Raw genomic sequence first — 16826 nt, 5'->3', positions numbered from 1 at the left:
ATTTTATATTAAATTCTAAATTTTCTAATGTTTTTGCAATTTTTTAAAAAAAATTGTTTTCTAAATTTTATATTAAATTATAAATTTTCTAATTTTTTTAAATTTATTTTTTAATATTTTTTTTTTAAATTTTATATTAAATTATAAATTCTCTAATATTTTTGTAATTTTTTTTCTAAATTTGTTTTCTAAATTTTGTAATATTTTTGCAATATTTTTTTCTAAATTTTCTTTTTTTTTTTAATGTTTTTTTCTAAATTTTCTAATTTTTTTTAATGTTTTTTTAAAATTTTCTAATTTTTTTTATGTTTTTTCTAAATTTTCAAAAAAAAATAATGTTTTTTCTAAATTTTCAAAAAAATTTAATGTTTTTTTAAAATTTTCTAATTTTTTAAACTATTTTTTATAAATTTGTTTTCTAAATTTTATATTAAATTATAAATTTTCTAATATTTTTTATAAAAGATTTCTAAATTTTATATTAAATTATAAATTTGCTAATGTTTTCGTAATGTTTTTTCTAAATTTGTTTTCTAATGTTTTTCCTAAATTTTATGTTATATGTTTTTTACTATTTTTTCTAATGTTTTCTATATAATATTTTTATGTTTTCTAAATTAATATAAATTGACAATAAAAATATTAAATTAACATTTAGATATGTTTTCAAAACTATTAAAAACGTAAATAACATTCAAATATGTTTTCAAAACTATTAAAAACGTAAATAACATTCAAATATGTTTTAAAAACACAAAAAAAATGCATTGAAAACATTAAAATCTACTTTGATATTATAAAAAAATACTTCAAAAACGTTGAAAACATTAAATTAATATTATTTTGACATACCCGATAATGAAAATGAGAACGAAAACAAGAAGATGACGTTGACGAAAGTTGCTCAAGCTACACGTTCGCCCAAACGCTCAATCAATAGTACTTGCCGTAAAAATGAGGTTGGAAAAGTGAAAAAAAATTGGCTCACCACATGTTCGCGTGAACATGTACCTAGCGCATGTTCGTGCAAACATACCTTGCCATGTTCGCGTGAACACACGTTAGGTACATGTTCGCACGAACATGTCTAAGGTGTTTGCATGAACATATGGCGAATAGAGATGTGAAAATTTGTCAACTTTTTCAAGTTTCTTCGTCCCACTAAAGTGGAACCCATTATTGTGGGTTCACCCTTGACACAATTATGACTCTGTGATCATAATTAATTTTAATATTTAAAAAATATATATTATAACATAAAACCTATTTTTTGAATGGTAGATATTATACCACCCTATGAGTTCAAACCTTGATATTTATAGCAATTGCATGTTTATTATTCAAACTTTCAATTGCATGTTTATTATTCAAACTATCATGAAAACATTATTGTTTTGAAAATCTAATATGCAATGCCTACTTTTTCTAAAAGAAATGAATTTCTAAACAATTAATATTCAATTACATATTAATTGAATATTACTTAATTGCAATATATTAAAATTTTGATGAGAGCATACAACATTTTGGTAGGATGGTTAACATTATATATTAAAATTTTGATGAGAACATAAAATTTGTACGGTGATTTTATGGGGCTATCACAATGCACCTATATGTAGTGTACATTAAAAGTAGCTCATAATATACACTACAAGTCAATCCATTGTGGTGGCACCATAGTCAAGAAAGATATTGTATCATACTAATAATCTAGATCTTAAATTATATAACAAATGCATATGTTTTAAGTTTAGATTTTTAATTTGAAAATACATTATTTATAAAATCACTAGTTGATCAATATGAAGGAACAAATCTTTACATTGAAATTTAAATTCTCCCTTGAACACATTCACAATTCTATAATTCATGAGATCCGTCTCACATTCACCAAGATTTGATCTTTAAATAGACCCATTAAGAATCACTAAACTTCACTAATATATCTATTGCCATATCTAGTTGAGTTTGAATCTGACTACAACAGATATGCTTAGTGACAATTGAGTCTCCTAAATTTGGATAAGCAATGAAGCTGACAATATCTAATTATAATGTCTAGGCTAAGTTTTGACAAATGGGGAATCTAATGATATTTGTGCACAAAATGTCAATGGATATTGACACAATCCAGACATGTCATCTCATCTAGTCACTAGCCAACACTTACACAACAGTGTCTATAATGTTAGTTTCATTGTATTAAAATTTTTAATTAACTAATTTTTTATTAAGTCGATAAGCTTTGTGTGGGAGCTTAGCTCCCAGAAATGTTTTCTTTCTCCCGAATTATTGTCATCCCTCTTCCCAATAGTAAAATTCTTTCCTTTCAATAGAAAACAACAACTTACCTTATTTTTGAAGCCCTTTTAGAATGAATTGGAAACCTTTTGGGTTTATAATGTTGCATGTCTTTATCATTTTTGTGTTATATTAATTATTTTCTCAATTTAACATGTCTTGTAAATCTTGTATTCTCATATCAATGATTTGCAAGACATAACATTTTCAATCATCATTTCTTTTTCTTTCATTAGCATTGAATCATATGTCAACAATCAATTGATATTTGAGGTACAAAATTTTAATTCATAATTTTAGATAGATTGAACATTTTTTAGTTAGGTCTCAACTTATTAGGAATGCTTTTGCCAATTTGAAAGAGTTGTCCATGTAGAAGAAGGAAAATTTGAATTCAAATAGTTACTCCTCTAGATCCTTATATGCCCAACAATTGTAGGGTATTTTGCTTCCAACAATTTGATACCATTCAACATTTCATTTATTTGTTCTCCATCTTGAAATGCTTTCAAGACTCTATCCTTTCCTTGAACTTTTATGTGCTGGACTATTAATAAAAAGTGTGAATGAAAATGATTGCTTGTATTTCTTTTTTAATAAAATAATATTCTATGAAATATTATTTGGGTTTGGGAGAGTTTAAATGGTGTTATTTAGCTTACAAAATGTGGAGAGTAATTTTATTTTACTGTTTCAATCTATATAATATATTAAGGTATTGGTGTTTATCTTTCAATCAATAAAAGTAGATACTTTATATTTATTACTTTAAAATGGTCAAAACCTATTAAATTTTGTATATACATATGCTTCGAGGTGAACTTAATAAAGAACTTGACAATGGTATGCGAGAGTGTCACTTGATAACTTAATTTATGCAAGTCTTGTATTTGGGAAACTTAATTGTTCTTGTGTTGTTTTAGATACAAAATAGTTCAAATATGAATTTTGTGAAATATATATTTTATTCTTGTTGTGTAATGATTTGAAATTGAAATTGTACTTTGCTTTTACAGTTTACCATTGTTACAATTCATGAGCATATTTATAGTTTTGTAGTGTTGCACTTGTGTTGATTTAGTAGTGTATACCCAATATCACTAGTCTTCCACAATTGTCTATTTAATAAGACAAGTATGTGAACTCTATACTTCCACCTAGATTTGACAAATTTTAGCGTGGCAAGATTATTTTAAGAAAAGAATTGTCATCTTTAAAGGCTAATTAATTAATTTTATTTTCTACATATTTATTTGGTAGCTATTTTACAAGTATATTTCTTATTTAATTGATATTTTTGCATAATAAAATTACTCATTTTACTTCATTTTCTATTTAGTTGTTGGCTTATAGTTTCTTCACCAAAGCAACCTTATACAAAGGAATTGGATTTTCAATTGATTTTGATGACAAGCATTTTTCTTTATCATTTAAATATGTTTTTAATGGGAGATATATTTTAGGGTTTAATTGAGTTTAAATATATCTCTATTTATGTAAGGTTTAATAGCAATGCTTTTGGTTTATATAATATATTTTCAATAGGAGAATACCAATTGTGGGCGTACTTCCTTAGAAGTATTGATTTCCTCATCTTTAAATTAAAAAGTTTCCAATTTGACAACATATTTGGTTGTATAGGCAAGAGCCTACTACACAATGGTAAACTGTGAGCCTCTTTATCAAAGAGGTCTTGGGTTTGAATCTACTCGCGATCGCACTTAATAAATAATAATAATTAATTACAACACATAATAATTAATCTTGGCTTTAGCCTCTTACCGATCAAATTTTTTTTTAAAAAATAACATATTTCATTGTAATTCTTAGGCTAATTTCTTTAGTTGAATGCAAATAGTTTGAAATAAGTAATAACTTTTCATGTAACTAACCAAAAAATAGATTATTAAGCTTAAAAGACTAAGTTTTGAAGTTGATATTTTTCCATTAAAAAAAAGAAAGATGTAGTTTTTAGTAATTAATTGAAAATTAAATAATTGAACAAAGTCAATAGTTAAATAGAAAATAGTAAAAAAAAATTAATTATATAAAATATAAATATAAATATAATAAAGAAAATAAAATTACTTTTTATTATTTTAAAGATTTATAATTATAACATTTGTTTCACAATTAAATAATGTAGTTACTTGCATGCATGATGCCACTCGAATTCTTATGTAAAAGACATGGTTGTATCCCTTGCAAAGTGCCACGCTCCTATCTTTTTTTGTTGAAATTGTAGAAAAATAAAATTAAAAAGACTGCGAGTAAAAGGAGGAATGTCCAATCAGAAGAAGGGAACGAAAAAAAAACTTTTAAAATTCACAAATTCTTCTTGATACACTATTTCATAATGACTATAGTATAAACATAATATTTTACCCCGCCATAGTCCAATTCCCCCCCTAAGCTCCAATACGGGGATGAAAATCCATACTCCTAGGCCATCTCCTAGCAAGGATACTAAGAAAAAGAAAAAACCTGACATAGCCCTAGAACAAAAGGGAAACAAGAAAATTAAAGTTGATAAGGTGGTTGAGGTTGTTGGAGAGGATTCTGGTGAGGATATTGGGGGAAAAGCAAGAAGAAGGTCTGGTAGGTTAGCTCAGTCCCAAGCTAGGGTTAAGTAGAAGTCCATCAGATACCCTGTTGAGGAAGTTGAAGAAGATAGCTTAGGCAATAACAGTGACAGAAGGGAAGAGGAAAATATTTCCAACTCCAAAAAGGATGAAGGTAATGAGGAGGGGCAAAAAAGTTTCAATTCTGGGAACATTTTGATGGATGATACTCAAACTCAAGTGTCAGACGACAAAGAAAGGAATACTGAGCCAACCCATGTTTCAGCCAGCTTCTCACTTAAACCTATTACTTTTTGTGATGAGATGAGTAAAAAGGATAATTCCCCAATTACCATTTCTTCCCCTGTTAAGAAAAATTCAAAGATTTCCTCTAACCCACGGGTGCTACTGGATAAACCACAGGGACAAAAAATGAAGGAGGTTGTTGCAAAGAAGGTCGAGGAGCATAAAGAGGAGACTGAGGCGGTGGAGGAGCATTACATGAACCTAGAGGAAAGGGTCAAAGCTTTGGAGGAGGGGTTTTCCACCTTCTCCAAGTTTGGACTTAAAGTTACTCATGCTGCTGCAACTACCCTACAATTGTTGGCACAGGAGAAGGAGGAAGCTAGCTTGGACATGGAGGACAACAAATTACTCTTCAAGTTTCTTATCGATGACTGGGCCCAAATTCTACTTCATGCAAGGGGAAAAGGGAAAAAAGAAATCTAAGTCTTTTTTAGTTGTGTTCAGTTATGGGGATCTAAGGATCCAAAGACTTTATATACTTTTTTGGCAGTTATGGTTTTGTTGGTAATCAACTGTATTTAAGTTTTTATTAGGCTTGGGTGCCTTTATGGACTATGTGGTTAGTAGATAGGTTGTTTCCTTTCTGGTTCTAGCTTTCTGGTCTATGGTTTAAGTCTATACCTACTGGTACTCCTATTCTATTTGTCTATTTTTGTTACTGGTTGGTAATGTGCTGGTTACCAACTTTTTGACTGTTAAGGGCCGACCCCCTTGTTTTTGGTCGCTTTTAATTTCAAAAACATAATATTTTACCAAATTTGACAACTTCCAAAACATAGTTTAATTGAAAAAAGAGAGGTGAAAACTATAGTTTCCTACCTTCGTCTGCAAGGCAAGATAAAATTTATCTTAGGAAAATGTTTTATCATTAAAATAAACAAAAACACTTTGTTCAAATTCTAGACAATAAGGCATACATTTATAACGTAGCAAAATTGGAATACTATATCCTTAATGTCGAGTCCAATGCACCTTAAGGGCCCATTTGGCAAGTGGAATATGACTGCAATAGGCATTTGCCTATTCCTAAAATCATCAAATTCTCCATTTGGGTGCGGCATGTAGGAATAAGGAATTAGGCATATGATTGGAATACGTATTCCATTTTGTGCCAAAAAAATGGGTATTTCAATTCCCCCCAAAGAGGTGGAATTGGAATACTTATTCCTATTCCACATTTTTTTTTGCTAAAAACTTTTGGGTCTGTGAAGCCCCGCTCAAATGCATTGGCTTTGTTGCACAGCTTCATCGATAGCGAGAGGTAGGGTTTTCTTCATCTGGTTTTATTTGTTTTGCATATGTGTTGTTTAGGTGCCGCTTTTTGTTTGTTTGACAGTGGTAGGGTGCATTTGTCGCCAGAGGTGGATTTGAAACAATCGCAAGTAATTTAGGGCTTTTTCAATATGAAAACTCTCCCTGTTGTTGGATCTCTGTGCAACATTCTCTACTTAGGTCTGTAACATTATCCTCTTCGTTTCTTTTTGATTTTATGATTGCTTGTTTATTTTGGGGTTTAATGTCTATTTTGGTCCTAGAGTGAGGTTGCGAGTTGTTTTTAATTGTTTGTGGAGCGTATGTTTGAACGATGTGCTTAGGCAGGGGTCCCATGGGAGGGGCTTGGGCTCTATTTTAGTAGAGCGGGAGGCTCCATGGTAATTTTTTAGAGGGAGCTAAAGCTTTAATTGGAATCTTTTCCTACAAAATAAGAGCCTTGAATTTTTAACTCTCTCAATTTGAGTTGGTGAAAATGGGGTGGGGCTGGATTTAGCCCCACCAGCTTCGGGAAGATGTCTGCCATTTGTCAACAAGTCACTCTTCATTTTCCCACCAAAATGAAATAATCTCACTAAACAAATTTATGAAGAAATATAATTTTTTATTTTCAAAATTCACGAGACAATCATTCTCCTTGAATTTAGGAGATAATTTTTAAAGCGGACTCATATATATATATATATCCATAAGACCTCTTTTTTAAATATGCCTAAAAAAATTCAGCAGCACCCGCTCTACTTTTAAGGATGCGGGTGCCCATGGGACCCACCCTTATTAGTTGAATTCTTTATTAGAGATGTGGTGTAGATTCTTAAAGTCCCGCGTGAGTCGCCTGCTTTGACTTCCAACGTTTTCTCGCACTTTTCTTCGGCCAGGGGAGTTTCTGAGCGACGTGTTACCTGAATGTGGAGGAAAAGAGGAGAAGGTAGGGGAATTAGGGACGCGGAAGGGTTACATTTTAAGGTTTTTGGCTCTGGTTGGAATTTATTCTCATCATAATCAGACTTTTTATGTGTGGAAGAGCTTGTCAGAGCGAAAGCAGCCTGAAAAGTTTTCATATTTTGCTTCGTTTTGCAGAATAATTCTTGTCTGCAGCGGAAGGATTGGAGCTGTACAGATCTGATACTTTTAGGTGCAAGTGCTTGGAGACTTCCTTCGGTAATAGTTGCTTTCGAAATAAAAGGTGTGGTCCTCCGCAAGACCTCTACTTCAATTTAGCTGATTGTGTTTTGTGCTGTCGTTTTACTCCTCTTTTACCGGGTTTGCTGACAGATCCGAACGCTTTGGAGACTCCATCGGGGATTATTTGAGGTCGGCTGCATATTTGCTTGCCATAAAAAAGGTGCGGTCCTCAGCATTTAAAGAACGTTACCTTTATTTATCTGCTGGCTTTTTACGCAATCTTTTTCCTTTCCTTTTGGCCGGATCTGTTATATTTCGTGTAAATGTCTGTGGTTTACAGAGAAAAATTTATTTTCATCTTACGTCTCAACTATAAACCTCTAAAACTTGTATAACACAATACAATTAAAATGTCTTACAAAGTCCTTGAGGCTTCTGTGAAGCTAGTTGAAGTTTTATACACTATTTATCTGGGATTCTAAGGACTTGTTAATGTTAAGAATATAAATTACATCACATCGTTAACATAACCATTGATTCCATAGTTTGTTCTTGTGTAAGCTACTTGGAAATTGATGAATGAATCATATTAACCACTAAGCAGCTTTTGTATTAGAGAAATTGAGAAGCGAAAGTGGCATGTAAAGAAAATTAATATTGATTGAAGGTTTTATTAACTATTTAATAAAGGATGGGAAGGGAGAATTTTCTTCATTTTTGGCTCTTTCTACTGCAAAAATGACCAGAAATTTAAGGTCTCCTCTGTGTTTTTCGATGGTTAAAAATATGAACATCAATGTCATGCTCCCTGCTGGTATCATACGCATCCTTAGTTAGAGTGGACTTTAATTGCACGTAGTTTTCTTCTTTTGTCTGAACCAAGTATTTAAATCTTTCATCTCTAACTAGCTTAGTCGTCTACATCAAAATAGAGTAAAGGAGGCTTTCAAATCCATATTTTTAAAATCCATAATACTTTTGTAACAGTCATGTGGTGAAATGGACAATAATTATAAGTTGGTATCTTTTCAGGTCTCTGTAAGCTGGGATCCTTGCTATTAGAATGTCCTCTGTCACCCTAAAGTTCTCATTGTTATTAGAATGCCCTATTGCCATTTTCTGATCACTTTACTTGTTAATTCCCGACTGTCAGATTCTGTTTGGGGTTGCATTTGCCACTTTAATCCACTGGGTGTAGTCACTTGGAGTTGGAATTATTTTTCATTGACCTTTTCATCATTTACCTTCCATTGGTTAATGTTCCAAGATTGTCTTGTGAATGCCTTAGTCTCCATACTCTGTTTTACTGTCCAATTAGTGACAGCCAGTTATGTGGGTCATTTCTTTCTCCATGTTTGCAGTCTCAACAAGGGTTTGAACTTTAATAGTCTTCTTACTCCTCTAAAGGTGTTGTTACAATACGAAGATTCGATGGTGAAGAAAGTTGTCTCTCCAAAACATCCTATGCATAGTCCAATCCTCATACATTTCAATAATATGAATTATATCGCCAAACTAGTTGTGTATCAGATTTATTTCTCACAAAGAATATGTTTCAATCAGTCTCTTCCTTGCTTTTCTCATATCCTTTCCAGAGGATGGAACATCTTCAGGGGACATATTTATTGACTTGCTTTAGGAATTGGTTTTTTATACGGATTAGTAGATGAACCTAGTAACTGCAGTTATCAATTATTGAATCATAAACAATTTCATCGGGATAACGACTTCTATAAATCCCTAGTAGTATTATCGTGTAGCCATAATAAGATGACTATTTATGATGACAATAATTTACATAGCCTTAAAAGGAAGTTAACATTATCGAATATTAGTTGGGAGTTCATAGCAATTTCAATTTTAGAGCGTTTCACGTTACCAGCAAGTATATCACTTTGCACGTACCTTCGACTTGTTGAAATTTAGGTATATCAACTACACCTCAAGAAATTCAGATCAAAGAAGGTTACGTGAAAGTTTCAATAGTGCGTGAATCCTAAATTAAATTGTTCGTATATGCATTCAGACAATGATATACCCCACCAATTGCAATCTATATTATTGGTCCTTGGGCTAAAAAATTGATTTGATGATTTCTTGCACTCAGAGTCAGTTGAGCATTTAAACTCGTTCAATGTACCCATGTTATACCAAGTTCATTGAATGGTTTTTTGATGCAAATTTTTTTTGCATTCATTGAAATATGTGTTTTTGTCACACACCCATTTGAAAACAGGTTCATTGAATGATTTCTCGATGCCAAAATTCATTGCAATCATTGAAAGATTTCTTGCCCACACGCCCATTTGATCTCTTTCTACAAGTTCGGCATGGATTCAATCTATTTTGCTCCATCAGTTTATTCTGTAGCTGCAGGAGTTCTCTTGCTGATAGTTATCAGTTTCTTGAAGAAGAAGAATTTGTCATTAGCATTACCTCCAGGTCCTCCTGGATGGCCCATCATTGGAAACCTACTTCAGCTTGGGGACAAACCCCACCAATCTCTTTCCCTCCTCGCAAAGAAATATGGGCCTCTCATGACAATCAACCTTGGCAAACAGCCAACTCTGGTTGTTTCATCTTCGTCCATGGCAAGAGAAGTACTAAAGAACAACGACCAGAGCTTCTCAAGCAGACCAATCAATAGAGCTGTGAGAGCATTTACATACCAAGACACAACTCTAATATGGAGTCCTTATGGCCCTCAATGGCGTTTTCTTAGAAAGATCTGCACCACAGAGATATTTAGCCCCAAAAGGCTGGATGCCCTTCAGCATTTGAGAAGAGAGGAGGTATTCACAGCCATTGATTACATCTTGAAGGATTCAAAACAGGGGAATATTGTGAATATTGGTGAGAGGGCGTTCATGATTTCACTTGTTCTTGTAGGTAAGATGGTTTGTAGCAAAAAAGTGTTTGAAACGGGCTCTGCTCAAGCTGCAGAGTTTAAGGACATGGTATGGGAAGTCCTAAAGTTGTCAGGGACTCCGAATTTATCAGACTTTGTTCCTTTTCTGGCGAGGTTTGATATTCAGGGGCTGAATACTAAAATTGAGATTTTGTCCCAGCGCTTTGATAACGTGTTTGACAAAATTATTGAGGAGCGACTAGCACAGAGAAGTGATACACATTACAACAGCAATGGAGTGAAGGATTTTCTGGATGTAATGTTCGATTTGAGAGATGATGGTACACAACTTACTCTGGAGAACATCAAAGGACTGCTGATGGTAAGCCTTATTCCTTCGAAAAAACATGAAAATGGCATAAAATCTCAGCCTGTAGAAAATGTATTGAGAAGTATGGAATGTATGCTGATTTCTCCATTTTCTATTTCTTGATCTACTTTAGTCCGATCGTCCTTAAACATCATACACTTCAAAAAATTAAGTCAATTTTATTGATTATTTTTTCTTCTGGAATCAATTGTACAATAGTTTATAGCAGCAACGTTTGGATCATACTACATGATCCATCATCAGAATGTCAAAAGAGCAAAGCAATTGAGCATGATCTATCAGGAGATAAAAACTGATTCATCATTTTCAATTCCTTTGCTCTCCACATTCTGATGATAAATAGGTATGATCCGAAACATTAATGTTAAAACTCTCATACAATTATCCCAAAAGAGAAAATGAAGTGTGAAAGTCTAATGAACTTAAGTCCATTTTGACTATTTAATACTTTTTAAACCATCGGCTCTCGCCCTCTTCAGCGACAATTGTACTTAAGAACTCTAATCAAATAAATTCATCCACGAAACTGAATGAAATTTTCTTGTTTTTACAGGACATGTTTGTTGCAGGGACTGACACAACTTCAGCAACAATCGAATGGACAATGGCGGAACTTCTGAGAAAACCAGCAATGATGAAAAAGGTCCAAGCAGAGCTTGATGATGTCGTGGGTTTGGAGAGAAGAATGGAGGAGACGGACATTGCAAATCTTCCATATCTCCGAGCAGTAGTGAAGGAAGTGTTAAGATTACACCCTGCAGCCCCATTGAACATTAGAAAGGCAGATAAGCCTTGTGAGATTGGTGGGTACCTTGTTCCGGAGAATACCCACGTGTTTGTGAACATATGGGCCATTGGGAGAGATCCTAGTGTGTGGAGAGATCCTTTAAGTTTTAATCCAGATAGGTTTTCGGAATCTAACATTGATTACAAAGGCCAGGATTTTGAGCTGATACCATTTGGGGCAGGAAGAAGGATATGCATTGGGCTTCCATTGGCACACAAAATGGTTCATTTGGTGGTGGGATCATTGGTGCAAGCCTTCAATTGGTCCATCCCCATGGACAATGAGGCAGGTATCGATATGTCTGAGGTATTTGGGATTACTCTGCAAAAAGCTGCGCCACTTAAAGCTATTCCTAGCCCAAGAGACGGCATCAGATTTTATTGTTAAAAAAATTACAGAACTCTCCATGTTCTTATTTGATCGTCTTCTCATAGGCATTCAAAGCTATTTTGAATACTTCTATTCGAGGGTTTTATGTAACCATGAATCCTTTGATTCGAGGGTTATGTGTGTTTTTTTCGTTATAGATTGTGAAGTATGAAGTGTTACTAGGGGGAAGAGATCTATGAACTTGATGTAGGGTTTGATAATCGTTATAGTTTTGTCATATATATTTATAATTACACTTCTTAAAAGAGATTCAAAAAATGAAAATACTTGTAATAATAGTTGATCACATATGTGCTAATAGTCAAACATGTTTTAACTTTTTTGAATTTTTTTAGTTGGTGATTTATCAATTAGTGCACCACTATTGGGACATTTCATAAAGACTATTTGGACATTTAGCCACAAGTACTAGTGCTTTTGAGAAAGTGATTATTAGTGAATTAACATAGTGAGTATAAGGCAAGTGTTTTGAAATGACACTTTTTGACCACTTTGTGTTCCACAATCCCTATAAAGAGATCTATGAATACCCAAAAGTTGAAACCTTAACTTTAAGCTCTTTACTCACATACAAAAGTACACCAAAGAAATATGCAAAATCCAACTTGCATTTTAGAAATTCTAGATGTGTGAAGTTAGAGTTCCCCTTAGTTTTGATAAAAAAATATTGATGAGATAATGAAGATTTCTTATAAAATTGTAGATATATGAGTTTAAAAATTGAACTATATAATAATTAGCATATTATTATTAAATCAAATTTTTAACTGATATTTACATTACTTTGATAGTTTCTAATTAGATCGATATGAGAACACAAAATTTTACATTAAAATTCTTCTTTGACACAATTACGGCTCTATGACCACAGTTAATTTTGATATTTAAAAAAAATATTATTAGACCATAAAATCTATCTGTTGAATGGTAAGATGATGTACTGCCCTATGAGTTTAGACCTTGACATATTATAGCAATTGTAAGTTTATTATTCAATTTTTCAATTGAAAACATTATTATTTTGAAAATCTAATATGCAATGCCTACTTTTTCTAAAAGAAATGAATTTTTAAACACTTAATATCCATTTACATATTAATTGACTACTTTTTCTTATTAAAAAGGGAATGTCTAAGGGCTTAATATTCATCTACATATTAATTGACTACTCAGCTACAATATATTAAAATTTTGATAAGAGCATAAAACTTTTTGGTAGGATGGTCAACATTATATATTTAAAATTTGATGAGAGCATAAAACTTGTATGATAATATTATGGGTTTACCATAATGCATCTATATGTAGTGTATATTATAAGTAGCTTATAGTATACACTACAAGTCAATGCATTGTGGTGGCACCATAGTCAAGGAAGATATTGTACCATACTAATAATCTAGATCTTGAATAACTAAACTTTACTAATATATCTATTACCATATCTAGTTGAGTTTGAATCTAGCAACAATAGATAGTCTTAGTGCCAACTAAATCTCCTGAATTTGGACAAGCAATGAAGCTGACAATATAGGCTAAGTTTTGACAAGTGAGGAATCTAATGATATTTGTGCACAAAATGTCAATTGTAATTGACGGAATCTTTGACATGCATTTCATCTGGTCATTAGCCATTGCTTACATACTAGTGTGTATTATGTTAGTTTCATTGTATTAAAATTTTTAATTAATTAATTTATATTAAGTCGATAAGCTTTGTGTGGGAGCTCCCATAAATGATTTTTTCCTCTTAATTATTGTCAGCCCTCTTCCAAATAGTTTTTCTTTTGTGGCAATAGAAAATAACAACTTACCTTGTTTTTTTCTTTACAAAATTAAGGCCCTTTTAGAATAAATTGGAAACCTTCCTAATTTATAATGTTGCATGTCTTTATCATTTTTGTGTTATATTGATTATTTTCTCATTTTAACATGTCTTGTAAATCTTGTATCATGATATTTATGATTTCTGACACATAACACTTCTAATTATAGTTTCTTTTTCTTTTATCAGCATTGAATTATATTTCAACAGTCAATTGATATTGAGGTACCAAATTTTCAATTCATAATGTTAGATAGATTGAACATTTTTGAATTAGGGCTCAACTTATTAGGAATGTTTTTGCCAATTTGAAAGAGTTGTCCATGTAGAAGAAGGAAAATTGAATTCAAAGGGTGACTCCTCTGAATTCTTATATGCCCAACACCAATTGTAGGGTTCTTTGCTTCCTATATTTTGATACTATTTGACAATTCATTTGTTTGTTCTTCATCTTGAAATGCTTTCAAGACTCTATATGACCATTAACGTAATACAATAATTTGAGGAAGTTTTGAACTTGGATCTTTAGCCCATGTTTTCCAAAATGTAAAACATTTGCGATTACAAACATAAAAATGGTTTTTTATTATATACAAGTGATATTTCTTAACGTACTTGTATATATGCAGGTGTTATTGCTTAACATACTTATTGCTTTCATAGCACATGAAACTGCATCAATAGATTACATGATCAAATAGTAATAAAGGTAATACATGGTTTGGATTTTGAACTTAGATGTATTGAATTTTCAAATAGTTCTTTCATTTGTTTTGCTAATACATAAATAAGATATTCTCTATTTTTGTACAATTTCTTTTTTTTTAATAATCTCCCATGATTTGTTTTATTTTTTTTCCATCCCATCAAAGTGGCAATTATAAAACTACAACTTCTATAATCGTTTCTATTCAACTATAATCTTGTCTTTAGAGCACTTTTCGTTAAACCATTTTCCTTCAAGTGCATCAAATATAAGATCCCAATGAGGATATCAATTGATGCATTTGAGAGAAAAGCTATTTAATAATTGGAATCAGTAGTTTGTTTTGTGCCATTGATTTTAATTAATTACATGGTATTGCCTCTTTCTCAAAAACATTTCCAGTGAGTAGTTTTTTTATTTATAAATATTTCTTCATATTATTACTAAATATAGAATTGTTTATGCATTTTTGTTTTAATGTATTAGTAATTTAGTATGATTCACAAGTTCATCAATTTGCAAACCATCGACAACATTTTGAAACTTTATATTGTCATTTAAGAAAACTTTCATTATTTTTCTATCATTTCCTTGAACTTTTCTATAGTGGACATTTAATTAAAAATGTGAACGAAAATGACTACTTGGATTTCTTTTTCTATGAAAAATTATTTGACAAATTCTTATTTTGGTTTTTGGAGAGTTTAAATGATGTTATTTGTCTTACAAAATGTGGAGAGTGGTATTATTTTACTATTTCAACATATATATATATATATATATATATATATATATATATATATAAAGGTAAGGACGTTTATCTTTCAATAAAAGTAGATACTTTATATTTATTACTTTTAAAAGGTGAAAACCTAATAAATCTTGTATATTCAGATGCTCGGAGGTGAACTTAATATTAAGGAAGACACCAGTATGGGAGATCGTCACTTGATATCTTCATTGACACAAGGTTTGTATTTGTGGAATCTTAATTATTCTTGTGTTGTTTTAGATATGAAGTAGGTCAAATATGAATTTTGTGGAATATATATTTTATTCTGGTTTGAAATTGAAGGAGTATTTTACTTTTACATTTTACCATTGTTATAGGCCCTACACATATTTATAGTCTTGTAGTGTTGCACGCGTTTTGATTTAGAAGTGTGCATCCAATATCACAAGTCTTCAATAGATGTCTATTTAATAAGATAGGTAGGTGAACTCCATACTTCCACCTGTAGACACCTAAATTTGATTACACTATTTTAGTAATCCTATTTAGTTATCTCTAAAGGCATCATTAATTAAATTTTTATTTAATTAATCCTTTGCCATCCCTAGTTGATTAATTTAATTAATCATCTATAGTCCTAATTGATAAATCAAATAACCTATTATTTATCAATTAAATCCTATTCTTCTATCTAATTCCGAAAATCCCCATTTATTAAATAAATCTATTTGATAAATAAAATCTTCAAATCCAAAAACCCCTAACTTATCCCTAATCCTCAATTTAGCCTAATCCACCCCATCCACCCATGCTAACCTAGCTTAGCCACTAACTCACCCACCCTCATTAATGCCATCCACTTGCACATCTCTAACATCCTTAATCTAATCCTAAACCCAAGCCTAATCCACCCCCTAATTTTGTCACATTCCCTAAACAAGTTTAAGACTTTCCTAAACCAAACCAAAGTCTCCCCTCAAAAATCCCAACCACCAAGTCATGAGTGCTCTTACAAACCATAAAAGACTCTTACAAGCCCACTCATGACTCTTACATCCATCTTCCACACTCTTCCCTCTTCCACACTCATTCCTCTTACATCTCTCTTACATACTCACCCCACTCATCATGCCTTTAACCAACCCCTTACCCTACCCTCTCACACTCATCCTCCTTGTGACAAGTGTCACCTTCCCATTGGTGCTAAACAAGCACAATCCATGTGCTCCCCTTTGAGTGCATCTTAGCCCTCCTTAACCATCTCCCCATCCTTGCATCTAAGCCCTCCATCCCTCTACCCCTTGGCCTATAAATTGAATCCCATCCCAAGCCATTTCATCAACAATCTTTGAGCTAAAGTTATCATGCCCTTTTGAGAGCCAAAATCCATACTCATACCCTTATAATGCCAAATTGAGAGCTCACAAAGCTACCAATTTGCCATTACCCATCTCCACCATTGAAGCAATTGGGCAAGCAATTGAGCATACATCCACATCAAGGGACACATTTACAAAATCAAGAAAAGAATGGAGTGTTTTCTCCTTTGAGGTTTTGCACTTCTTATTTGCCTTTTCT

At 32.0% G+C, this 16826-nt stretch overlaps 1 protein-coding gene across 4 annotated transcripts; it reads left to right on the top strand.

The window, feature by feature from the left end:
• Nucleotides 1-7151: 7151 nt before the first annotated feature.
• Nucleotides 7152-12260, top strand: LOC149560142 (geraniol 8-hydroxylase-like). Of its 4 annotated transcripts, none has more exons than XM_089824530.1 (5): nucleotides 7152-7371; nucleotides 7524-7629; nucleotides 7719-7788; nucleotides 9805-10798; nucleotides 11361-12260. In XM_089824530.1, exons 4-5 carry the CDS (start codon nucleotides 9899-9901, stop codon nucleotides 11979-11981), a joined length of 1521 nt encoding a protein of 506 aa, XP_089680656.1. In that variant the 5' UTR covers nucleotides 7152-7371; nucleotides 7524-7629; nucleotides 7719-7788; nucleotides 9805-9898; the 3' UTR covers nucleotides 11982-12260. The 4 variants fall into 4 exon arrangements, with proteins under 4 accessions (XP_089680656.1, XP_089680655.1, XP_089680657.1 ...); XM_089824529.1 differs by having other exon boundaries at nucleotides 7234-7371; nucleotides 7524-7604; XM_089824531.1 differs by having other exon boundaries at nucleotides 7276-7409; nucleotides 7524-7604.
• Nucleotides 12261-16826: the final 4566 nt, after the last annotated feature.

This window comes from Cupressus sempervirens, chromosome 4 (assembly GCF_028749045.1).
Source record: "Cupressus sempervirens isolate cs-2001-9-10 chromosome 4, ASM2874904v1, whole genome shotgun sequence".
In the NCBI taxonomy this organism is placed as follows: domain Eukaryota; kingdom Viridiplantae; phylum Streptophyta; class Pinopsida; order Cupressales; family Cupressaceae; genus Cupressus; species Cupressus sempervirens.
This window is presented reverse-complemented; position numbering and strand designations above follow the sequence as displayed.

Coding starts and splice junctions, on each gene's coding strand:
- LOC149560142 (XM_089824530.1), top strand. CDS start 9,899: ATGGATTCAATCTATTTTGCTCCATCAGTTTATTCTGTAGCTGCAGGA. Junction 10,799..11,360: donor ACATCAAAGGACTGCTGATG/GTAAGCCTTATT, acceptor TTGTTTTTACAG/GACATGTTTGTTGCAGGGAC.